The 25,437-nt window shown below is 42.1% G+C and overlaps 2 protein-coding genes across 3 annotated transcripts in view; one reads left to right on the top strand and one right to left on the bottom strand.

Moving 5' to 3' along the window:
- The window catches only part of UBAC2 (UBA domain containing 2), an 84,803-nt gene extending 71,049 nt beyond the window's left edge, over positions 1-13,754 (top strand). For both annotated transcript variants that reach the window (XM_033514002.1, XM_015630900.3), the window contains 2 exons: positions 9,506-9,628; positions 12,870-13,754. In XM_033514002.1, coding sequence (XP_033369893.1) covers positions 9,506-9,628; positions 12,870-12,977 — 231 coding nt within the window. In that variant the 3' untranslated portion in view covers positions 12,978-13,754. The remainder of the gene's footprint in view (positions 1-9,505; positions 9,629-12,869) is intronic.
- Positions 13,755-16,450: 2,696 nt separating this feature from the next.
- On the bottom strand, positions 16,451-24,149 carry LOC107205852 (G-protein coupled receptor 183-like). Its single transcript, XM_015630882.3, has 2 exons — positions 23,993-24,149; positions 16,451-23,068 (listed from the first exon to the last, which is right to left on the bottom strand). The coding sequence occupies exon 2, from the start codon at positions 23,031-23,033 to the stop codon at positions 21,975-21,977; it is 1,059 nt and encodes a 352-aa protein (XP_015486368.1). The 5' UTR covers positions 23,034-23,068; positions 23,993-24,149; the 3' UTR covers positions 16,451-21,974.
- Positions 24,150-25,437: the final 1,288 nt, after the last annotated feature.

Raw genomic sequence — 25,437 nt, 5'->3', positions numbered from 1 at the left:
GCGTGTGTGAGTGCTGGGTTGTCAAATACCCATTACTTCAATGAGCAGATTGAATGTGTGGTAGAATTTGAAAATAAACCCACCAAGTTCATTACTTGATGTACCTCATTTTAGCTCTTAAATATTCAGTGAGCACTGTGTACGAGTATGTTGCTAGAAACTGTTAATGTTGATAGTTTCTCAGGGGAATGTGGTTAAATGGTGACTGGTTTTGTGTTGGTTTCTAGTTGCTGTGGATACAGCCCTTAAACACATGGTAGTGTTCATCTAGAAAACTTTCTAGATCTTAACTGTGTTCTTTATTTCTTCCTGTGGATATTGCTGAGAAATTATGATCTTGTCCCAAATGAATTGCTTGGCATCGCCTACATTCACCTTTAAAGGCAGTAGACTAAAATGTGTGATATGTGTATTAATTCCCTGAAAATAGCAGCTTGCCATTTGTTTGTTGCCAACTGATTTTAAAACTTGACTTTCTTAGTTCTTTCCTTTCATATTCTTTTGTCTATCCTATTTTGCAAATAGTTTGTCCTGGTTTTCTTTTTTTCCCATTATCTGATCTTCTGTTCCCCTTCATATCACTGTCACATTTTCATTCCCCACTGTGCCATTTTCTTCCCACATTTTCGTCACCTCTTTGCCTTCATCTCTCTTGTTTCCCTGTACTTTGTATTTGCTCCTAAATAAAAGGGAGCAAATACTTTGTGGGAATACCCTTCACTTCGGGGGATGTTCTCTCCCATCATGTCTGACCCCCAGTAATCATTTGCTATTTTATCCTTTTGATAATGTAATATTGATAAAAATTTTGGTTCTCCTCTCCTGATGTTTTTATTTCTAGATCTCTTATTTTTCAGCATTTTTCTAAAGTTTATCTTTCTGTAACCCAAATAAAACCCTAGTGGGAAAAGGGAAGCAACTGCTGCATCTGTGCAGCAGTGTGGGTATCAGGGAGTCCACTTGACTTTCACTTCCCATTGAGACTTGTGGAAGGAGGCTGGCAGGGAACCAAATTGTGAATAGATAGGGAAGATTCTGTGCGTAGGTGGTATTGGCTACTCTGATCTCACTACAGACTATTATGTGGAAGGTAGTGGAAGGTTGCATGAAGGTGGGAAGCACCTTGTGTTGGCACTAAATACAGCTTGTTGTTGCACTCTTCCCTGTGCCCATTCAAGATGGATGCTGTATCAGTCTCAGTCCCTTCATCTTAAAAAAATGGGTTTTATTTCTGCAGAGCATTTTTGCTGAGCATGGTAAAGACATAGTATTGCCTTCTTCTTGGCTTCTCATAAGTGTCTTGAATCAGGGAAGAGCTTCACCAGGTTGCTCCAGACTGTAACAAGCCTACAGCCATATATGAAAGTCTTCATTTCACTACCTCTCTTTCTACTCTGTTGGCCACTTCAAGTTTATGTTGTCTTTTCCCCTCCTGTCTTTTTGTTCTTCTCTTCCAGCTGCCGTTAATTTTCACTGAGGCCAGACTCTCCTTAGATTCCTACCACATGGTATCTCCATATGTATATCTCATCTTCATCATATATGAGATTCCGCTGCTTGCAAAGACCAGACTTCTATAACAAAGGGACTTCCTCTAATTGTTCATTCATTAGATGTCTTTCTCCTGAGACACAGGAGAGATGTTCTGTGGGTAGGCACACTGAGTGTCTTTATTATTATGGGGAGCCTCATATCCTGAGCAATTTGCAAGTTTCATATTTTGTCAGCTAAGGACTGTGAGACTAGATTGGTGATTTACCTTCTGGTTATGTCTAAGCAATAAACTCCTGACCTTGGAAAAAATAGATTAATGGAGCAAAGATTTTCCTGGCTCAAGAATTCTTCCTCAGGAATGTTATCTTCATTTGTGATGGTAGAAAAGAAATCCCCCAGTGAATAGACTCCTAGACAGTCCAATTCTGTTTTTTCAAAGTGAAGAACTAGATCCAGGCATATTTTTTAGCTCTCCTACTAATACTGAGGTGGCACTTCAATGAAGGCTTCTTGAATAACTTCACAAGTTTGAGTACCAACAAGAAGTCCTTCAAACAGATATTTTGAACCATGAAGACCTTCTGCAACCTTTATACATTGCTAAGTCCACAAAAAACCCTTGCTCTCACAGCCAGGACTTTGGATGGAAGCAGCTTGTCTGTTTTGTTCCACAAATGTATGTATCATTGTCAGAAAGGAAACTACCAGACTGCTTTACCTGAATAAATGGGTGAGACTTTCAACCAAGTGTCACACCAAGTCTTTTCTCTAATTAGGGTTCTATTCCAATCAGTCTGTGTTACTAGGGCTTCTTTGGGGTTTTGTGACATATTTGAATAGTGTTGCCTTTAGCAACACTTCCATGAACTCCAAAGACAGTGATATGTAGGTTACCAATAGGATAAAAAAGATTATGTGCCTAGACTCATGGGATATGTGTGCACAGGATTTGACTTCATATTGTTAAAGAGTTGTGTTAACCAGTGAGTGATTTACAGATTCATTTCAGCCCATGAATTAAGCTTATATGCTGCAGCAGTAATCACTATGGCTAAATTTAGACTCAGTATTCCATCACTCTTCCCTTCCTCTGCATGCCAATGTGTGGACACATTTTGAAATAACATCTTCCATTATTATAGCGAAAACTGTTTTTTCCTTCAGACCTGTGTGTCTTGAACTCATCCTTAGATTTTTTCCGCTCTTCTGGCATTTTCAAGCCTTGGTTGTTCTCTGTAATTGTTTAATACTATTTTCTTTGTGTTGAAAATAAACTTGGATTTATTTCAAGAGTTTATTGGGTGTAAAAACTGCATATGCTACTGATGTTGGCGTGCTTGAACTCTGGTTTTTAACTGTTTCATTCCAATAATGTATTTGTAGCTACTGATGACCCACCACTATTTAGACATTATGGATTATTTTGCCATATAACTTCTTTCATGGATTCTAGGCGTGAAATTAAAAATGTTGAATTTCCAGAGTACTGATCCAGGTACAATTATGAGCATTATATGAACAATATATGAATCATTATATGAACAATTTATGACTATTTCCTCTACAGACTACCACAGAAACTTCAGATTTCTGTCTTTTTTATGGAAGTTGGCAATTCCACAAGCTGGCAGAAACTAGAGCCAACAGACACTAGTACAACTGGAATAAGCTGAGTGTGTTCACTAACAGCCAGCTGTCACAATCACAAGATTGACTTTATCTCCTACTCAGTGGTAGCACCCTCCTCATGTATTGAACAATCCTTTGTTCACTTGGACTGGAATTATGAAACTCTCTTTTGTTTTGACTCGGCTTTTGAGCTATAACCTTTGAATTTGGTTTAATATTTGTAATTATTTTCCCTAGAGAAGAAGTGGTTGGACAACTTTCTAAAGAAAAACACTGTTTTACTTCAAAGCAAATAAATCTTTTGGGAAGTAGAGTATTTTTCTTCTCCTAAGTGATTGGTCTATATTCCCTTCCTCTGGCAATTTAACTAGAGGTAATTTCTTATAAAAAAGCTTATGACATAACAAATCACCCCAGAATATTTAATTCACTATTGTTGGATCAAGTCCTGTTTACAGGAGGCAGGTTTTTTTTAGGTGTACCTGTCCCTTCATTTCTAATGAACATGGGGCAAATAAGGCATCTGTTTTGGGTCAGTTACTGGATTCCAGGTCTGCTTCTATCGCCCTTCCAATCTGCACTGAGAGAGTCTCGATGGGCCATTTCTTCTTTTAGAGCGCCATTTTTCATAGTATGTAGTAAAAAAGAAGCCTGTGGTTCAGGTGGTACATGGTCCTCCTTAATATTCAGGTTTTCTGGTTTGAACTCTGATACTTGCACATAACAACTTTGAGCTGGTTCCACCCATTGTTCCTTAATGTGCTGCTGTGGTGGCTTTAAGCACAGCCAGAACTAAGAACCACACAGCCAGTTTCACCTCCCCCTTCCACCCTGGTGGAGTGGTGAGGAGAATTAAAACTAGGTTGAGAGAAGAACAGTGTAACAATTGAAACAAAATAAAAGGTAGTAGTAGTAGTAGTAGTAGTAGTAGTAGTAGTAGTAGTAGTAGTAACGAATTTTTAAAACCCACAAACAGGGGATGCACAATACAATTGCTCACCACCGGCTGACAAAGGCCAGACCCCCTTCCCAATCCGGATCAGCCCTCCTTTTGGTTAACTCACAGTTTATATACTGGGCATGGTGTTCTTTGGTGTGGAATGTCCTTTTGTCCACTTCACCTGTCCCAGCTGTGCAACCTTCCAGCTTTTTTTTGTGTACCTCGTCAGTGGCAGAGCATGAGACACACTAAAAATAGTACTTGACTTAAAATAAATACAGCTTAGCAAACCCCAAAATATCAGTGTGTTACCAACATTGTACTGAATCCAAAACACAGCACTACCAGCTACTGAGAAGAAATGAACTCTATCCCAGCTGAAATCAGGACTGATACCTTAAGAGGTGCTACAGGTGCAAGGTGTTGCATATGACGCCTTGTGTATTGACTTTGAGATGTTAATAAATGGAAACTAATCCTATTTACAGCCTAAGAAAGAACTTGAATCTTCACATCCCGGAATGGGATGCTGATCTGTTTTTTTCACTATGTCATCACACACTAGTCTTTTATATACTAGGGAATATGCTTCTGTAGTATTTTGGAGGATTTTGGTTTGAGTTCTCTTCGTGCCAAGAGTTTATTATCTCAGCTTGTCAAATCAAAACAATTTTAAAACTCTGATTTCTCATTTTGGTTCCAGTCTTTACTTATTCCTTATTACTCTTTGAAAAGGTTTTTGCAAAGGAGGTGAGTGAAGAATTATCTATCTAATCATCATGTTTTAATACCAGTTCAATGTCACCAGTCCACATCCAAAGAGCCGTGGGGTAAGGATTAAAACTGACACTGTTTTGTGCAAAATGTCTAAAAAAGAGCTGAAGTTATTTCCTCAAGTACAGACTCCATGCTCAGCTGGTGGACCTGCCTTCATTTGGAACACTGGACACCTCCAATGTCATGCCAGTGCTGAAATCCCTTCCATTGTCTCTCAGGCAGCTTAAGAAGCCAGATTAAGGTGTTCCTTCTAGATTTCAAAGGAAATAGCTGATCAGGCTTCAGAAAAGACCACATGTGGATTTCTGAACTTGTGTGACACATGAGCTCCTCAGGGACAATGCAGGCATCAAAGTTCAGGATGCAGAAACTAAGAGCTGGAGACAGAGCCTTTTGGCTGAATAGACTTGTCTGTAGGATAAATTTCCAGGAAATTAGAATATCATTGAAAATTGCTGGAGTGCTTCACTTGGTGAAAAATTCTTTCTGTCATTAAGAACAATGCTTACAACATTAATACTATTATGTTTCTACCCCCTTTTAAAAGAGGGAAGTTACTAAAGTAAGAGGAAAACAAAACACAAAAAAAAGTCTCCCCAAACAACCAAATAAACTGAAAGAATTTTATCTTCACAAAAAGAGGCAGGCTAGATTTTGAGTAAGTGTACTGGAAATTTCACATTTTTCTCTCATGCAATGTTTAGGGTAGCAGATGTCATGTCATACAAGGCTGTGCTTTTTTTTTTTGTTTTTTTTTATATCATCAGTATGTGGACTTTGGAGTCAACACATTGTTGAAAAATTTATGCCAGAAAAGCAAGTCAGTGTTTCTTGTTGTCAGTAATTTTTTTTATGAAGCTTTATATGAAAAAAAATAAGACAGTATTTATGTCCTTATCAAGTAAAGGCTTCCATACAGAGTGGAATATTTTACAAATGTAACTTTAAAAGGTGAAATGCAAAGCAATTTCCTTTTTCTTTTTTTTTTTTTTTTTTGCTGTGGTTATTATGTTAGAAATGGTGGACACATCAGGAGGTGCTTCCTGTTTGTGCAAGCAGATGACAAGTTGGCATTAACCATCTACAGGAGATAACATTATCAAAACATCTTAACCACATGCATCACAAAGAGGATTTTAATAAAGCCTTTCTTTCACTTATTTTGAAATTAATCTAATTAAAATACGTGCATATCTGAAAGCTAAATAACTGGATATTCTTTAGTTGTCCATAATACAACACTTTCATTTGTCAAGCTTTGGATAAGAAGTGCTTTTAATGCCATGGCATGGCAGCTGTGTATGTGGGAAACAGGTTGAGCTGTTTTTCAAAACAGAGAAGAAGGAGATTATCTGAAAAGGAATCACATAACTAGGGTTTTAGTAGTCTGTACAGAGACAGTCTGTTTTCTAGCTCTAGATATTTCTTCCTTATTCTGTAGGAAAGGAGGATACTTCTTTCTTGTAAACAGAATTGTCCCAGGCCCCACTATAAGAAAAAACCAGCAACTCAAATAAAAAGTCAAGGATGTGACCTCAGAAGGCGCAGGTTCTGTACGTAAAGCCTTGGCAGCTATCCAGGAGTAAATCATCAATATGGCATTTCCTTAAAACCTTTTCTGTAATGAAGAGCTGCTATTTTTCCATTTCTTTAGATCCATTCTTAAATCTCATTCTTTGGTCATCTAAACTTGTGACGAGTTTGTTGTCTTCCTGTAACAGAAGTTCCAACATTACCAGTGTTCTCCTAATCCATTTCCAACAGTGATTTATTAGAGACCAGTAAAATTACTTCCTTGGTATGTTTGTCTCCTGTCAGGCTGTAACAAAGAACTTAACATCAACTGATTCACCCAGTCAGTGCTGCTAAACCAAAGGAAACTTCTAACTCTTTCTAAAAAAATCACAGCATAGGATTAAAGGGAGGATTAGAGGCCTTTCTTAGGTATATCTTGTCACCCTTCTAGTCAAATAATTAATGAAGCAGTGTTTTTGTCAAATCTTTTTCCTGATGTCAAAGACCAAGCTGTAAACAAGGCTCAGGCACCAAATTGTGCACAGCATTTTTATGAATCATAATCTAGAATTTTTCAGTGCTTCTCATTCTCCAGCAGTACACCTGCACTGGCTGCTTACCAATACCAAAGATCAGGACCAAGAAAAACATTGCCTGAGGTAATCTCAGTGCAAGATATCTCAAGTCTGTCAGTTGTGGAACCTAGCTCTGGATGTAAGAGGTTTAAGGCATCCTCCTTACCTAGTCCTAACCATCAGTGTTCACCTACCATCAAATGCCGGATATTTTCCTCTCATTAATATAGTTAAGAACTGATAAATTATGTTTATTACAGTTTCCAAAGGTAATTGAAATATTCTATTTCGATCTAATTTGTGTAGTCTGTTTTCTCTGGGAAGGGGTCTTCATGTGAAACTCTTCTGAATGCTTCAGTCCACATCTGTAGTTGTTATCTGCTGTAAACCTTCAAAACTAAATAGTTATATTTGCAAGAAAACTGCAGCTCTTACTGAAAATAATGAATTTTGTGTATCTTAATGCAAACTGTATTGTTAGCTTAAGGCAGTAGACAAGTCTGTCTGTACTGTTAGGTGAGAGAGCACAGGACAGAGAGGATGCAAAACCAAACTGGAACAGGCAGCTCAATATTGAAGCTCAGGGCATTTCTGGAATTTATTTTGGTCCCCAGATACACTGAGATAAAGGTAAATTAATGTCTATTGTAGATTTTATATTTTATATACATTATTGTGTATGACTTACAGTGTTTCAAAGGAATGTGTCATAGTCCTGTTAGTATTTTTACCAATTCAGTGTGAATGACTTGTGCAGAGTTACTTTCTCCTCCTCAAGTTGTCTCTAAATAATAAAAACAGGTAAAGCAGCATTAGTGCAGTGCTCTCACTGAACTGTAGAGCTTAGTAGACCGTGAGAAATTCGAAGTTCACAAATTAAAACTCAACGTAATTCTGAGTTATGGGAAATTACAGGTGGGGAAGTACAGGACATGATTTCCCAAGACCACGAGGTAGTGCAGTGGTGTCAGTAGAAGATCTGAGATCCCTCTTTCTCCTTAGGCTTACGCTCCAAACCAGTTTGTTTTTTTTATTACACTGTGCTGTTTGACTAACATGAGACTTACACAGAATCCTTTGGTCAAAACCTCATGAACGTTAAGCAAATATTTCATACAGTGTGTATGGAAATGTAGACACATTTTTTTTTTAATTCAAATTCACTAACAGTGGAATCTATGTCTTGAAAACAGGTCGTGGCTTCTGTCTCTTTCACATCCTTACAGGGAAAAACGTACTCTAGTATAGAAGGGACTAGAATATTTCTCAAGCTGATGTTTCAAGTCTCATGACTCTTCAAATGCTTTTTTAAGTGTGCCATTTTACTGCCCCCTATGGTGTCTGGGCTGGTTGGGTCTCCTCTGAAACAAAGGAAAGGGCAGGAATGCTAAATATTTTTTTTTTGTGGTCTAGGAGCACATGTTGCTGTTGCTGATCTGATTGAGCAGAGGGGATTTAATGCTCTAAGGGTACATAAAGGCAGGAAGAGCACTCTGAGAGAAGAAAAGAAAAAACTGTCGTAAGAGGAAGGCCTTCTGAGAAACAACGTTATAGAACTAAAATAGAGCAACTAGAGGAAGGAAGGCCATGTCCTATATACAGAAAGGGAGGGGGATCTTCTCCATAGTAAGAGGAAGAGCAGGGGAGGAGGGAAAGGACAGCATAGATGGCAAAAGATGTTTCAACAAACTATAGAAAAGAGAGACTGGGGTTTGCTCTTACCTGCTCACAGGATCAGTGGGCTTTGTGTGATACAAAACCCTTTCCAAAATGTCTGTTTAAGCTACTGAAATAAGAATTCATTATTTCTGGACAATTATAAAGCTTATATTTTATTATTTCTTCTTTATGTTCCAAATTTCTTATTTCTTTATTTCTTTCAAATATTTTATTATTACAAGAATTGAAGCTTGGTTGCTAAGAGGAAGTTTCAGTTCTGTGATTTGCACCTTATCTATGTTACTGCTGTGCATTTGCATTATTATTATGCAGATACAAGATGTTTTGGCACTGGAACATGTCCATGTTTTGCAACAATATTTAATACACTGAAGTTAGGTAAATGTGGTGGGTCTACAAGTCCCAGGTGCCCTGAAGGTTTATTCTGGTTTTCCTGATGTGATTTTACTGATGTGCTGAAAAGTCCCTTTTGCTTTTTCCCCTCACTTATTTCTCATACTCTTTTTTTTCCCTCATTAACTTCAGCAGCAATTTTCTAAAGTACTTGCAGGACCTGCTGTTGCATCTCTTGCCAGGCAAACCTCTCTTAGTAAAGATAGCTGTCTTTCAGCCTCAGAAACCTAGCACTGTACTAAAATAGATATATCCCAATGGATCTGAAACATCCTTTCCTCCTTCTGTTAGCACTTTTCCATAGTTTGCAGTGATTACTTCAATTAACTAGTGAACCAGTAAGCAGTTACCAATTTTTGCATCATGGGAGACTACAGCAGTTTTTGTTGTTTAAAAAAAAGTACTTAAACATCTGCTTTCATATTATGTGATACGGATGATCTTTTTGTTTAAAATATTTGTAGTTCTTTTTGCAAAGACTGACAGTGGTGTCTGCTTTCAGGGTGGGATGATTAACTGGAATAGACTGTTTCCTCCTTTACGTCATAGACATAATGCGAATTATCAAGATCATCACCCGTCTGAACAAGGCATACCTCCACCTACTGAGGTTTCTGAAGAGCAGGTAAACACTTTCTGTTTTAAAATTGCATTAAAAATTGTTAGGAATTAATCTCTACTAATTTTTTATCATCTGTTTACACAGTTTAATGGTTTCTATAGCAGCAAAAATTAGAATATAAGCTAATGGTTGTAATACAGAGATACTACTGTCATTACCATCCAAACCAGAGTTACAGAGCTACTTGTGAGTTTCTACTTTCATGTGTTACTGCTTGTATTTCGTACTTAGAGATGTTGATGGTTTCAGTAGTGGAAACTATTCAAATCTGATAAAATAAATGTTTCAAAGAAACAAGAATGATAAATAAATGTCATTATTTGTCTTGTAGAAATCATCTTTGCTGAAGTCCCCAGCTTAAGTTTCCAATTCCATCATTTGGGTTTTTTTTAAATAAGAAAGTTATGCCAGCTGTGGACTGCAAAACACATTTGGGCTAACACTTGGATATTTCCCTAAATAATGTGGTCACCTGATTCTTTATATTGATGCTACAGAGAAGTTTATGTCCTTTCTATTAAGTATAGATTTAGACTTCTGGCCTTTTGTTGATAGTTTTATTCTCAGAAGAGATGATTATTTACTCAGAAATTTAAGAATAGTCTTATTCCTGCATTCAGGATTTATTGCATGCAGTCAAGTTATCCAGGTTGTAGCCTACCTGCAGTTAGCTGTATTGGCCATTTTATAGTTTAAGGTCTCTGCTACCCTTGAACAAGAGTAGGCTTCTTTCCTTTTTTCCTTTTTTATAAGGAGATAAGTCAAAACTTGGTAGCAGCACTGTCATTTTCAGTTTAAACTGAGCTCATTTATGCTTTGACTAATTTCTAGCTTTGACTGGATGTTAGATTATGTTCAAAATGTTCAAAACTTTTAACTGCTCTTTTGACTACAAACCTCCTGTGCTACATCTAGAAAGGAAAAAAACCCAAACTGAACAAAAAACCAAACCAAAAGCAAGCAAACAAACAAAAAAAAAAAACACCCCAAAACAACAAAACCCCAGCTAACAAACAAAAAGAAAATAAAAATAAAAACCCCACACTAAAATGCACCTTCTGAGACAAAGACGAGAAACTTAGTTTTGGCTGTCCTGAAAGCCTACTCAGCGCCAGTATGGCATGGACCACAAGATTTCCCTGCTGGGTTGGCTTACTTATTGATAAATTCTGCTTGTGGGGACTTCTATTTTTGGGCCAAAACTAATGAAATAGTTCTAGTCTGACTTATGCTGGATTCTTACCCAAGGCCTTTAGGCCCAGATTTATAAAAGCAAATACACTTACATTTCCTGATGCATTGAGGATGTAGGGCATGACTTGATTGCTGTCATTTGTAAGACTCTCTGGTAACCTGCAAAGAAGTCATTAAAGCACCTTTGATTGGTTTTTCAAGACTGTACTAATAATGACACAAGTTGTCTCAAAATGGTAGAAATGCAAGGGTTTCATCTTTTCATCACATTAAAATTTGTGAGCATTTTCAATCCTTTTGGTACAAAAATCTCTGCATTTCTTGTGGGGTTTTAGCACCTTTAGTTACTGTTGCCAATTGTACACTCTGTTTCCTGGAGCTGGATTCATTTCCTGTGGTAAAAATACTCTCAGATGAAAAGATGTTTTTCTTGTTACTATTCCCTGTGATGCTCAATGAATTTTTCTGTAAATAGGAACGTTGCAATTCCAGCCACCATTTCTTAAAGTTAGAATTCATGGGAGCTGCAGTAAAAACTTTACTTCTGTAGTGTGTTTCTGTGGTTAGCTTTTATACCACTGCCTGCCCTTTTTCTCATAAAAAAACACAATCTTAGATGAAAAATAAGAGTTTCAGGTTATGAAATTGAGTTTGGACTTAAACTATTGTTGCAGAAGTGTCAAAAGTAACAATTCATTTCTCTCCCTACAAAAAGGTGAAAAAATGTGGCACTGGGTTGTAAGGTTGATATTCTGACAACAAAGGCAGCTGTTCTCAAATGTGTTGTGGGGGTGTATTTATATTAAGAAAAGGAGGATCTGCACCTCTGGGCAAACTCGGCAGTTGTACACTTCTCAGTAAGTCACCAAAGCAGAGATGGCTAAAAATACTGAAAGTTCTGGAGGTGTCTTAGAGGAAAGAAAATCTGCTTTTGGTGGCAACTTTCTTTTAAAAATACTTTCAGTGCTAGTGCTGCAGATTGGTTTTGCACCCTGGGAAGATTCCTCTTGAGATGTGTACAGCCTCTTCTGTGTTCCTGCTTCACTCTGCTGCAGGCTCCCTGCAGTAGCTCTTTGACAGCTTCTATAGCCCAGGACATCCTGGATCAGGAGTTGTGGTGTCTGGTCATAAGGCCCTTTGAAGCAGGATGAGAAATGCTTTATGCTGCCAGTGGCCGCAGTTACTTTTACATCCCATTCTCTGCCCTCCCACATCTTGTTTTCCACTTCTGGAAGATTAATTTTAAAAGTGAATGAGTTACATTGTGACTTTTGGTCATACCAAAGTGAGATTGTAGATTTTAAATGTACTTTAAATTGGTATTTACCCATAAATTAAATTTGGTTATGCATGCATCGCCTTTTTACACATGGTGCTTTGAATATCTGTTAACACAGAGCACAAAGGTTAGGTGTTAAGTATATGATATTATAGAGAGGGCTGGTCAAATGGTTATTGATTTAACAAAATCACTATCTTTATGTGTCCTTTTTCATGTAATTCTTCCATCAGATGTCATTGCTTTTTGCTTTGCAGAAGTTTTTGGCAAAAAAGCTGCTTTTTTGAGTATATGTAGAAGCCACCCAAAAATTTTACTAAACCAATTTAAGTATTGTACTGCCTCTACTTTAGGACTAACTTTAAGGTTTATTAAAAAACCTTCAATACCTGGAATGAATAGTTTTGAGGGGTTTTTTTATGGCCTCTGGCATAAAGAAGTAGATCTTTTCAAGAAAAAGAGCTGAAGATTCATTCTGGATAGGTTTTCTCATCTGCTCTATAATTCTGTGTTTTGGTCAGTGTTGGTTTCTTGAGATGTTCTTGTTGAAAGTAGCAAGCCCCAGGTCAGACTGTAGTTGTCATGTGTGGTACCAGACTTTGGATTTTACTCTTCTTTCAAAACTGGATCAGCCAGGAAAATTCAGGTGTGGCATTTTCTGCAATTGGCTTTGAATTAAGTGGCAGTCATCTCTGTGACAACATTTTGAAGCACGCTGTCCCAGATAGATCTTTGATCAGTGGAAAAGCGATTTCTTCATTTCTTTTCCAGGTTGCACGACTTATGGAAATGGGGTTTTCCAGAGGAGATGCTCTAGAAGCTCTGAGGGCTTCAAATAATGACTTAAATGTAGCCACTAATTTTCTACTGCAGCACTGATGGTTTTCTGTGTGAAGGAACTTCACCCCATGGGTTTGTACATGCCTGGGAGAGGATCCAAGCCACCTGCTGGCCAGACTCACCAAGGTCAGCCCCACAAGAGCGTCGGAAGAGAGAAAAAGCTCCACGTGACGGGTGACTCAGAGTGATGCTAAGAAATTATGTGAACTGTTCCCAAGCCTTCGGATCACTTGGTGGTTTCTAGTCTGGTTATCCTTTTCAAAGTAACTTTAGTTTCTACTTGTTACTGGATATCACCTAAGTTTATTTTTAAATAAAATAGGTGGGTTTTTTCTTGTAAATCCTTGTTAGACGTTATCAGACTTTAATGACTAGGAAAAAAAAAATCTCCAACAACTACAACAGCTAGATTTACCTGTCAAGAAAAATGATATTTTCTTCATTTATAAGTCTAATTTCTCTAGCTTAAATGTTATTTTACAGTACTTGATTTTTTATTACAGTAAGAAGAGGTTTGAAGATCACTTAATTTACAACTCAATAAAGGGTTATGGGACTATTATGTCATTCTTTGCAAAGTTTTATTAATGCCTGTAATATTTTATTTCTCAAATTTCTTTTTGAATAAAAGTTGTCATTCAGCACATAATAGACAGATAGGATGAGAGAAAATTAATGTGTGTATGGTGAGCTACAGCAAGTGACCGCTGTAAAGTTGAATTTTTACAAACCGAGCGAATTGCTGTTCAAATACGGGTCATGAAGATACTCACTGGAAGCAATAAAGGTGAATTGAATGATGCAATAAGATCAGAACTGGAATGATGTGAATGACTTCCATGGCTAACTCAGAGATGACTTCTGTAACAATGGATGTATGCAGTGTCCTATGTGCTGCTTTCATTTTTTTTTTTCAGCTGGCTACCTACTGTCTTAAGAGGAAATGACAAAAAGATAACTTTTCTACATTTAATTCTAGGTTTCTAGTGTCAGAGATGAGAATGGCCCTGGATTCTCACTGTCTGAAGCAACTTAAGTGTTGCCCACAGGCTGAAATGTGAACATTAGGGATGATCCAGGCTGGCACAGGAGGCAAAAGGACAGAAGTGCCAAGTTTGTGCCATGCTGGGTTTGAGGTTTAGACTGATTCCTGAATCAGCTTGCTGGGCTTGACTCTCAGAAGTGCTCAGTATTAGCACCTTAGGAGTTGCAGGAGGCTGGGTACAGAAAGGGTAACATCTCTGAAGGAATACAAGATTCCATAGTGCAGCTCCATGAAACCAATCTACACACATATCTTTACACATTTCATGTATGTTTCTGTATGTACTTGTGTGTGTACAGCGTGTGCATGTGTGTCTGTTTATATATACACCGGCATATTTCACATACATACATTTAGAATAAGGTATAGGTCACAAGAACTGTAGCAGAGGCAATAACAGGTGCGTAGGGGATGTTTTAGAAATCCAGGTGAACACTGTGTACCACAGCACAGATCTTTGCAGTCTCACTTAGCCTGGAAAATGTACCAGGAAATTACAGGACAAGATTTAGGGGAGAGAGATACTTCTCTTTTACTTTTTTAATTGACTGATAAAACTGAAAAGTCTTTTGGGCATACAAGTCCTTATCTACAAATTGCATCAAATTCAGCAAATGACAATGTTTTATTAAGTCAATGTTCTGTATGTATTTCTTTTGTATTTTGCAGTGGGTAAAGTAAGGGGGTTTTGGAATGACAATGCGTTTTCTTAGGCTTTGATCAATCTCCTGGGTTTGGCTTGTTTTATGATCATATTATTTAGGGAGGGTCTGCTTTTTAATGGAAAGGTTTTGTTTGTGTGAAGCTAAAGCTATATGTGTGTGTAGACCACAGACACTTATTTACCCAGGGAACTCTGGGAACCTGCTGTCTTGGAAAGCAAAGGATACATGTAAGAAGAAGTCCAACCTAATTTGTACATTTAATTTGAAACAGGTACAGGTTTTAATTTTGAAACATACTGATTCTTCCTTCACAAATATTTTATCCAAAAGTAGCAATAAAGACTGGTAAAATACTTCAGAAATCAAATTTTGTCTGTAGGAAATAAAAGTCTACCTAGCCCAGAGTAAATAAATGTGCCCTTTTCAGACATTACCCTGCTGTAGCGACAAGAACAAAGAGTATTTTATTCCTTGGAATTTTAAAGCATGTTAAGTAGCATATGGGATATGTAGGTGTCTCCAAGTCTAAATCCTTTCTTACTGTTGCCTGTAGAGGGGGTATTCAAATGTCTTGGGTGCGTGGAAAATCCCATTTTGCTGGGCATTCTGCAAAACATGGTTAAACCTAAGGTGTAAAATGCAGGTCTTGGTGATGTCAGTTAAAACTCCACTTGATTGTGAGAAAAGTTTGTGTTCAAAATGCTGCCAGGGTTGTGATTTCCAATTTTAAAAAAAAAACAAAACAACAAAACAAACCAACAAACAAAAAACAATGATAAAAGAAGGGGTCTGAGAGGCCATTTAAAACAATTCCTGTTTCATGCAAGAACTGTAGAAGATTCACATGTTAGAGCTGGAAAACAACTCAGTTTCCACTTGATGGTGAAATTTTCATGAACTATTTCTGGGAATGTGAGGAGCGTGTTCTTCACAGCCTACGCTGGGTTTGTCTGATAGAGTTTTGAATGTCTCATCACACAGTTTCTAATCTGTGTGTGACACAAGACATATTTTTTGGGCAGCAGGAAGCAAGCAGAATACATTTCTACGTATTGGATTTCAAGTCCCTAGAAAATTCACTCTAGTTCTAGTAAAGCCAAGATTTGATATTTTGAAATAAAAGTAGTTGCTGCTGTTAAAATTTCCCTGCTAGACTGGGAATGTCATCTCATGAGACAGCACTCGAGTAACTTTTTGGGGGACTTTCCTAGACAGTTATGTGACACTTTGAAATACACCCACAGTGAGGTTGATATTTGTGTAAATCTACCTGATAAGCCACAAGGCTCAGGTTCTCAAGCCTTAATGTTTTGCCAAGATGGAGACTGACTGGTCTCAAGACCTACCAAAACCATTTTCCTCCCTCAAAACAAGCATTAAAGGCTGCCTGTTACTGAGTGAGCGCAGGGACTGTCGCAGCTGGTTTATGCACCAGCCTGTGCTGTCTAGCACTTAGCAGTGCCTTTTGGAATAATGTGGTGGAGAAAAGGTCTTGTTATTTCTGTCTGGAACAGAAGAACGAGCCAGAAAAACTTACTGCAAGGTACTGGGCAAAGGGCAACATTTCTGGCTCTCCTGTTTGTATGTATATGTATATATATATATGATTATATATATGCATATATATGTATATGCATGTGTATATATACAGAGAGTGAGTGAGAATATTTATGTATTAGTTCAGTGAATTTAAGTGGAGCTAAGAGTTTGTTAAAAAAAATTAAAAATCTGTATTGAAAGACCCCCTCCCTCTGTCAAACGTGTGTATTTGGAGTATCTGTGCAGTTACAAAGGCACCAAGCTTTGGAAACACTCCGAACTACAACTCCCATGCTATGAGAGAACCACATCTGTTTGAGGATAAATAAATGCACAGCATTCATTTGAACTAATAGAGGGATTTGATACAAAAATGCAATTAAATTTGTGTGTATTCCTCCACAAGAAAAACCTACATGAGATTAGCTTTCTTTTACTGTGTGGCCACAATAATAAGTATTTTATATAAATGAGCATGTTTTGAACAAATGTTTTACTAGAGACTAGAGTCACATGAACGCACACACGCTATATGTGTTTATATATATATGCACACATGCAGGCATATTTATTTATATTTATATATATATATATATTTAAAATGTGTGTGCATTTACTTAAAAAATACTAGTTTAATTTTTAGTAGGACTACATTCCTTCTGTTTGCATATGTAAAGGGATTCTTTCACCACAGAAAGTCCACTCTGAAACTTGAAGAGGGTGTGTGCTTCCAACAGTGTTTGGTGCAAATATGAGGTGAGACACCAGTGGTGGGAGCAAAGGAATGTTACAACCAGACAAATGGGTGTGACTGTTGGAATCTGAACACATTGGTAGTGCAGCTGTCATCATTTGTTTTCCAAGGGAGAGTTTTAAGAGGAAAGAGAAGTTAGTTTGGCTCATACCTGTTTTTAGGGGGCTGTTTCTAAACCTGAATGGTTGCAGTGGAGAAAGCAGGAATATACATACTTTAAAAACAGGTGAAAATTTCCAGAATCATGGCTAAACTAAAAGCAGGATCTGACCTATTGACTGAGGATAGGTAGGGACCATAAGTGTCATGTAAGATTAGCAAAGGAAAGGACTTGAGAGAGATGACCAAATGGAGCTGAGCAAACACAGAGAGTTTAGGAAAGAGGAGCAAAGTAGAACTGAGGACAGAAAGAGAAGGCCTGCTGAGAGAGAGGGAGACAGTGTTGCATTGCACTAAGTTAAATTTTTAAAGGATTTGCAAGATTTCCTGTGGAAAATGAAAATGTGCAAGGTTATGGCTAATCTTGTACTGACAATCCACTCGGGGTTTTTTTTAGGGGTGTCTGATAGGGCAATCCTCACATTTTATTTGGTCAGGTACAGGAGGTGGTACATGTGGCAAGCGAGAGAGCAGTGCAATCCCAGCAGCTAGGCAGTACAGCAAACCCTGGAGCCACTTGTATATGAGAATGCAGATGCTTCTGGCTTCCAAAGCAGTTAGTCCTGCCAACCTGACTTCTCCTGGCACCTCTCCGTCCCAGCCGTGGAGAGACCTCCTCCAGAAAGGACACAGCTCCTCGCAGGTCCTGCAGCTTTTCCCATGGAAGGTCATTTCTAATTCCCTGTTCCATGAGAGCACACCACCTGTGTAAGGGAAGTGGATTGAGAGCTTGTGCTTGCCCCTCACTGCTTCTGGTCATTTTCTTGGGAGGGGGCAGAGGCACAGGTACACCTCTGAGGAGGAAACAGTTGCCCACATCTCCTGGCCTGATCAATCACACTAGGCCATTGTTACTTGGCCATGAGAAGCTTTTATTTCTAGAAGATATGTGCATTAGTACATTACAATATTTTACTGGCTTACAAATGTTATGTATGACATGCAATATGTTCAGTTCAGGACAATTTGGAGCACAGACTGAAGAGGTGTGGAAGTTGGGAACCACTGCTGAGGGAAAAAAAGCTGTTCTGTTTGAGCTCTGCCCAGACCCCCTGCCATGGGCAGGGACACCTTTCACTAGACCAGGTTGCTCAAAGCTTCAGCTTCTCTGGGCAGCCTGTTGCAGTGTCTCACCACCTCCATGTAAAGAACTTTGTTCTAATACCTCATCTAAACCTGCTCTCTTTCACTTTGAAGACATTCCCCTTTGTCCTGTCACTACAGGCTCTTGTCAAAAGTCCCTCTCCAGCTGCCTTGGGGGCTTTAAGTACTTAGCTTTTCAGTGATCTAAGGTGTCCCTGGGTCCTTCTCCAGGCTGAACAACCCCAAGTCCCTCATCCTGTCTTCAAAGGAGAGGTGCTCCACAACCTGGATTGTCTTGGTGGCCCACATCTTGCTCCAACACAACCATGTTGTTCCCGTGCTGGGGACCCCAAATTCCAGGTGGGATCTCATTAAAGCTGAATATAGGGACAAAATCATCTCCCTTGACCTGCTGGTCATGCTGCTTTTGATGCAGCCCAGGATATTCTTCTGGTGCAGACAGTATATCCTGTATCTGTGCATGTATTAACTATTGTGTGTCCACAAAGTGTACTCTCTGCCCTCAGATAAAAGCAGAGTGTTCTCTTAGAAGACAGCACAGCAGCAACAGGCTGCAGAAAAGCAAGAATTACCTGCATACTGTGCAGTGACAGCTCTCTGCACGCCGTCGATCCCACTGTGCAGTCGTGTGCTTCCCCCACACGCCACAACCCCCCGGCTTACGAGAGGCGCACATTCCGACGTGGCAGCAGACGCGTGGGGGAAGCACCAGCCCCATCTGGCATCGTCCTCACTTTCGTGGGCGTTTTTTCAGCACCGAGCAAAGGTTCCGACTCCCCCTTTCGGCGGGAACCGGCGCTGTCCCTCTCGCCCGGCCACGGGTACCCCCGGCCGGGCACTGCGGGGCTGCACCCCGGGGAGCCGGGGGCCAGCGGTGCAGAGCTGCTCCAAAGACATGCAGGAATCTTTGCTGCACTTGGGGATATGGGTTAGGGGAGGCCTTGGTTCGTGGCCGGTCTCAAGGATCTTCGAGGTCCTTTCCAACCTAAACTGTTCTGTGTTTCTGTGATTCCAAGGGACCGCTGGTGGCTCGAAGCGTGGCAGTGGGCAGTAGCTGCTGGGCCAGCAAGAATCACCCGAGGAGCTTGGACCTGACAGGTGAACAGTGAAGTGTAGGGAAATGTTGCTGTGCCTCTAGATAAAATGCTGTGTATGGTTTCTCTTCAATTTTAGGGAAATGCTCCTTTTTCAAGCAGACAGGGAGGACCTGCTGGTGGGCAAGCTAGTCTGAGCAATAACGGGTTCTTTGGAGTTCTCATTTCCCCATATTCCTCTTGACCCACGCTGTCCAAGTCCCTTCCTTCTCCATCTCATTGATGTTCCCTCAGCTCCAGCTAATTGCCTGCTGTCTCTGTATTGGTACTTCCAAAAGCAAAGTAGCCCAGGCTGGTGTCCATCCAGAGGAGGAAGGCCAGATCCCTCCTGCATTTTGTACCACTACACCCAACTTTTCAGCTATTTCCTACTCCAAAGGCTCCTACTGGTGGAGCTCCTAAGGTGGCAAGAGGTGGAGGTACCCTTCTCAATAAAGTACTTCTGAGAAAAACAGAGTCCAATAAGGAGCAAACCAGGTTATGTTTATATTCCATCTTTTCCTAAGAATGCTTGGTCATGGATTGGCTTTTTCTCAGCTGTGGGCTGCAGCTTAGCAAAACATCTCAATGTCTTGATCTTGAGTAGGAGGGTTGGCCACTGCTGCAGATCCCCACTTTGGTGTTCACATAAAAACCAATAGCTACGAACCACTGTCAGCCCCCAACACAAATTCCCCCTGTGGAATTTGAGTTACAATGATAGCAGAGCCGAGCTCTTCATAGCACGAGTGGGTGATGTTAGGGGCAACAGCCACCAGCTGTGGATGGGAAGGTTCAGACACGATGGTGGAGAAAATGCTTTTATCCAGAGGACAATGCAGAGCGGGAACTGTCACCTCAGCAAGGGGACCCTCCTTGCCTGGAGTTTCCAAGCCTTGTCTGGATGAAGTCATGTCAGGCCTGATGTTGTGCCAACCACAGTCCTGCTCTGGCTGTTGGATGAGGTGACACAGAATTCCCTTCCAGCCATCACTTCTCACACATGTTAATAGGGCAATGTAACTATACAGCAACTACCAGCCTAGCCAGACTCCTTCAAGGGTGTTCAGACCACTGATACCCTCTTATTACTGCATCCCATCTCTTTCTTGTCCATTGTAACATGCTTTTCAGGACAAAGGCTCTCTGCAGGTCAACATTGAGGTTAAACCTGCTTTAAGGAGGGCCTAGCCTCCAGAAAGGACCTCCTGGAGTCTGTGTCCCACCTGAGTTATTTTAGGCATCACTCTTAGTCAGCCTTCAGCATGCCTGCAGCATTCAGCTCCATACCATAAGTAAAACTATCACCATCCAAAAGCTCATTCATGTGCATTTAAAACAATGAAGGGCTGCATGTGACTGTTGTTAACTTTCTAGACATTAAAAAGGTTATTACCTTAAAGAATGATTTGTGTTAATCAAAAGTGTCTGCTCATGAAACCTTTTCAGGTTTACTTTTCAGTAAAATAAGCAGCGTTTTTTTTTCCTTTTCATGTCTCTGTGTGTGTCTGTCCCTTCCAACTTCAAACAAAAGGCTAGACATGCCAGGAACTGTGAAATCCTACGTGTGGGTTTTTTATCATAGTCTAGTGATTTCAGCAAAGAGCTGAGGAGGCTCCTGCCAACTTTCTCCTCATCTCCTTACCAACTGCTGAGGCACAAACCTCAGCAGTAACCTGATGTTCCCAGGGTTCCTCCTCTTGCTCTGGCAATAGTCACAAGTAACCTCCCTTAGCAAGGCTCTCACAGTCCTCAGGGCACCAGATTCAAGGTCAGTCAGGGTCACATAAGGCCACCCTCTTGTCCCTCTTTCTCTACTCCCTTCAACTTAAGGACTAATGGGAAGGTTTGCCCCATGAGTTCATCCAGGGCAGGTTTGCAGCCTTACAGCTGGGCTGGGATCCAAGCCATCCCCCACGATCTCCTTCCTAGCACTGGGTCCCAGGGTGACTGCAGTGCTGTCAGGTGTGAGGAATGCTGAATGTAGGCAGCAGCACATCCAGGAGCTCTACAAATTCACATCCTCACACCTCTTCCTTGGGAGAGGGCTTTTCCAGCATCTTCCACATGTCCAGCACTTACTGCTTGCCCCACACAGAGCCCAGGTGCAGAAGTGGTGTGCTGGGCTGGCAGAGAGCAGAGCTGTTGTTTGTCAGTGTGGAGAAGGAGCTGTAGACCATGTTCTGCATTCAAATAACATGCCAGCCTTTCCCTGAAGTGCCCTGAGTCCATCTCTCCTTGCTGTCTGCCCTGAGTCCTGCGGGCAGGCTGCTATAGTGCTGCTGCAGGGGCAGTGCAGGGGATGGGGCAGAGGGACACCCATGGTGGCTACCAACCCGCTCCAGCCCCACAGGGGAAAGGGACAGGCATGGGAGAGAAGTGCAGTACAGTGCTGGGGAACCTCCAGCTGGTGTGCCAGCCAGAGCAGCTGCAGGAGCTGCCTCCTCTGGGGCTGGGATGAAAGGGTGCCTCTCTGTGCTCCAGGCTGGCAGATGCAGCAGCGCTGAGCACAGAGCCAGGCAGGCAGAGCCAGGCAGGGCTTTTTCCCTGCCAGGTTGGCTTTGCAAGAGCCCCTGGCACCAGGCAGGGGAGCGATGGAGCTGTTGAAGGTGCTGGTCCTACAGCTCGACTCCACCTTCTGCCATCAGGGATGGTCCGCCAGTCAAGGCCAGGGCAAAAGGGAAGGGGCTTGTGCTGCTAGACGGAGCTGGAGCCGTGCGGCTGGCTGTTGCTGTTGCTGTCCGAGGGGGTCTTGGCAGTGGAGGAGGTGGCCAGGGAGCCACTGTTCCTAAAGATGCGGAGCAGCCTCCGCTTGTAGCCCCGGAAGGCGAAGAAGTAGATGATGGGGTCGATGCAGCAGTTGAGGTTCATGAATGCCACAGTGACTTGCAGGGACATCTTGAAGGCTTGCTGCTCCTGGCAGGATGGCTGGTAGAGGATCTTCCTGACCATGAACTGGACAATGTTGAGGTGGTAGGGACTGAAGCAGAGCAGGACAGCCAGTAGCACCACCAGGATGACAGTGAAGGCCCGGTGGTGGTGCCCGTTCTTCACTGTCAGCGGGTTCTCCTTGGCCGTCTGGCAGAGCTTGAGGTTGATCCTCACATAGCACACCAAGATGATGCCCACAGGCAGGAAGAAACCAATCATGCAGGCCACCAGGAGCAGGTAGGGCAGATTGGGAATCTCCTCGAAGTTGAAGTACTCCATGCACGTCAGCTTGTCTCCCATCCTCCGCGTCATGGGCCGCAGGAGCAGTGGAGCCGTCTGCAGGAACACCAAGGACCAGATGAGGACACAGATGCCCCTGGCACGGCTCATCTTCCGAATCCTGCCGGGGTGCCTGGTGCGCACCACGGCAACGTAGCGGTCCACGCTCACACAGGTCATGAAGTAGATGCTCACATAGGTGTTCATGTAGAAAATGAAAGCTGTGATCCGGCAGAACCAGTCCCCAAAGGGCCAGTCAGACTCCAGGACGTAGTAGGCGATCCTGCCTGGCAGTGCCAGGGTGAAGAGGGCATCAGAGAGGGCCAGGTTCACCAGGTAGAGGTCGGTGGAGTTGAGTTTCTTCTTCCTGCGCTGGAAGGTGATACAGAGGGCCAGGACATTCCCACAGGCACCAAACACCAGCAGGATGACATAAAAAAGGGAGAAGGTGACTTTGGTTGAGAAGTGGTGGTTGTGCACATTGCAGCTGCTCTGGTTGCTGGAGGTGAGGTTGGTGTGCAGGAACACGTCCTCTACAAGAGCCATTTCCACGGTGCCCCACAAGCTCTTGCTCTCTGTCCCTTGGAATAAGAACAGACATGAAACTTGCAGCTTATCGATAACAGGAGTGGCACCCTTAGAGCTGGCCCTCATCACAAAGCAAAAGCCCCATCCCCTGCTCCAGCCACACAGCAGCACACAGCTCGAGTCATTTGGAAAAACGCTTCTCTTGTGTTTTTGATGAGAGCATCTCAACAGTGGCTGTGACTCATTCTCCTTTTCTTATCACTAGCTACTCTTAATTTTATTTTTTTGCAGGTCCAATCAATATGAAAAATGACTGGAGCTGCTGGGAGGGTGAATTGCCTGTCACACAAGGAAGGTCCCGAACTCATCTGGTGGCAATGATGTCATTTACTCATTACTGCGAGGGGAATGGGGAACTTCATTGAGAAAATGCCCAAAAATTGGCCAGGGACCAGGAGGGCTGGGGGACCGACGGGCAGAAGTGCTGAGGAGCACCTTCGCAACCCTCGGGAGGGACCAAGCAAGAACAAAACTGAAGAAATTCAACGAGAGGAGAAAACCAAGCCTTCCAAAAAAACCCAAAAAACAAAACCCAACCTTCCCCAAAAATCCCGTGCCCCATGCTCGTCCGATCGGGGAGCTGGGAACACCCCGGCACCGAAGCCCCCCTCTCCCCACGCCCTCCCGCCGCTCGCCCCGCTGTGGGCACGCTTTGGTGGCTCATGCCTGGGGACAGCGGTGTCCCCTCGGCTGCGGGGCTGCAGCAGCTCCCGGGACGCGCCCCCCGCCCGCCGCTCACCGCCCGCTGCGAGCCCTCCGCACCGGGACGGGACGGGACGGGACGGGACGGGACGGGACGGGACGGGACGGGACGGGACGGGACGGGCACAGCGCTGCCTCTTGTCCCGGCAGCGAGGACCCCCAGGGGCTGGGATGCTCAAACCCACATGCACGAAAGAGAGGTCAAGGGCTCCAACCTGAGAGCGGCGATGCCGTCGCCTTCTTCTCTTCCTCCGCCTCCTGCTCCTTCTCCTGCCCGAGTTTTGGGGGGCGGCGGGCGCGGAGCCTCCTGCCCGTGTCCGGCACTCGGGGCTCCCCGGCCGTGTGAGCGCCTCCCGCGATTCGCTCACATTATAAAAGCACCGTGAGGTTTGGGGGGTTTTTTTGTTTGTTGGTTTTTGTTGTTGGTTTTTGTTTTTTCTTAGGGTTAGTACAACTGTGTTCCTTCTGGGTGGGGCTTTTTTTTTTTTTTCTCTTTCGGTATGTGAGAGGCACGCTGCCGCCGCGGGGGATATTCTCAGTAGTGGCTGTGCTGGGGAAGATAAATGACTGTACCTGCGCGGCAATCGCTCCCGACATCTGAGCCGACTTCGGGTTTTACTCTGAAAACTTCTACAAGGATGCAAAATGCAACTGAACGATGAAAACAACTTCAGCTCTGCTTCACGTGCAGAGTTCTCACCCCAGGCACAGACACACACACGGCCACGGCAGCACTACTGGACAAGGGCAGCTTTTGCAATAAAGTTGAGGCAAATCTTCAAGGGCACAATCTTCTCTTGTGCCTGTGGCCAGTGCAAGCCATGCTGTGCCTGTGGTGAAACCCAGATTTGCCTTTCACACACACACAGAGACATCACCAGGCACGGATCCTTAGGGCAGAGACTGAGTTGAATGAAACAGTTTTCCCTTAGAGGAAAAATGCTTTTGTTATTAAGATGATATATTGTGTGGTGAAAGTGGGGCAAAGCCCCTTGTCCCAGCTGGAACTCTCACCGCGGGCTCTGTCCCCACGGACTGCTGAGCAGTGGACGTCTGTGATTTATCCCTCAGCCCTGTATGTGTGTATCTTACAGCATTACTTTCCTTCCCAGCACTTCCCAAAACGTTTGCAGAAGCGCAGCCTGCCCTGTGACCAGCAGGATGGCCTTCCCCATGGTGGCTTTTTTACTGGAGACCACTAGGGTCTTCAAATCCCAAGAGGAATTTCTGTGCTTTTTTTTAGTGGTTCTAGGGTTTGGGGTTTTTTTTGTGGTGGTGGTGATGATCTTGCTGGTGTCTGGTTTTATCCCTCAAAAAAATTCCTAATAAACCAGGAAATTCCCATCATGGGGTTTTCAGAATTCTACTGAAAAACTGAAGCCAAGAAATACGAAGGTTAAGATTACAGTTAAGCTAAACTCACATATCTCCCTCTGGGTCAGTAAAGCTCAACTGATTATTTAATTGCATAATATATCTAATGTTTTAAAACAGCGACATTAAACTCAGTACTAATCTGTGTACTCGTGTACTGTGAGTCATTTGTATAGAAATTACACATTATTGTCATGAATTTACTAGAAGTTGAAGGTACCTAGCAAGAGTAATAGTGAAAATTGGCTAACAAGCATCTGTTAATGGAGATACTTTTGTTGCTCGA

This window comes from Parus major, chromosome 1 (genome assembly GCF_001522545.3).
Source record: "Parus major isolate Abel chromosome 1, Parus_major1.1, whole genome shotgun sequence".
Lineage (NCBI taxonomy): Eukaryota > Metazoa > Chordata > Aves > Passeriformes > Paridae > Parus > Parus major.
Note: the sequence above shows the minus strand (reverse complement) of the source record. Positions and strands in the feature narration are given on the sequence as shown.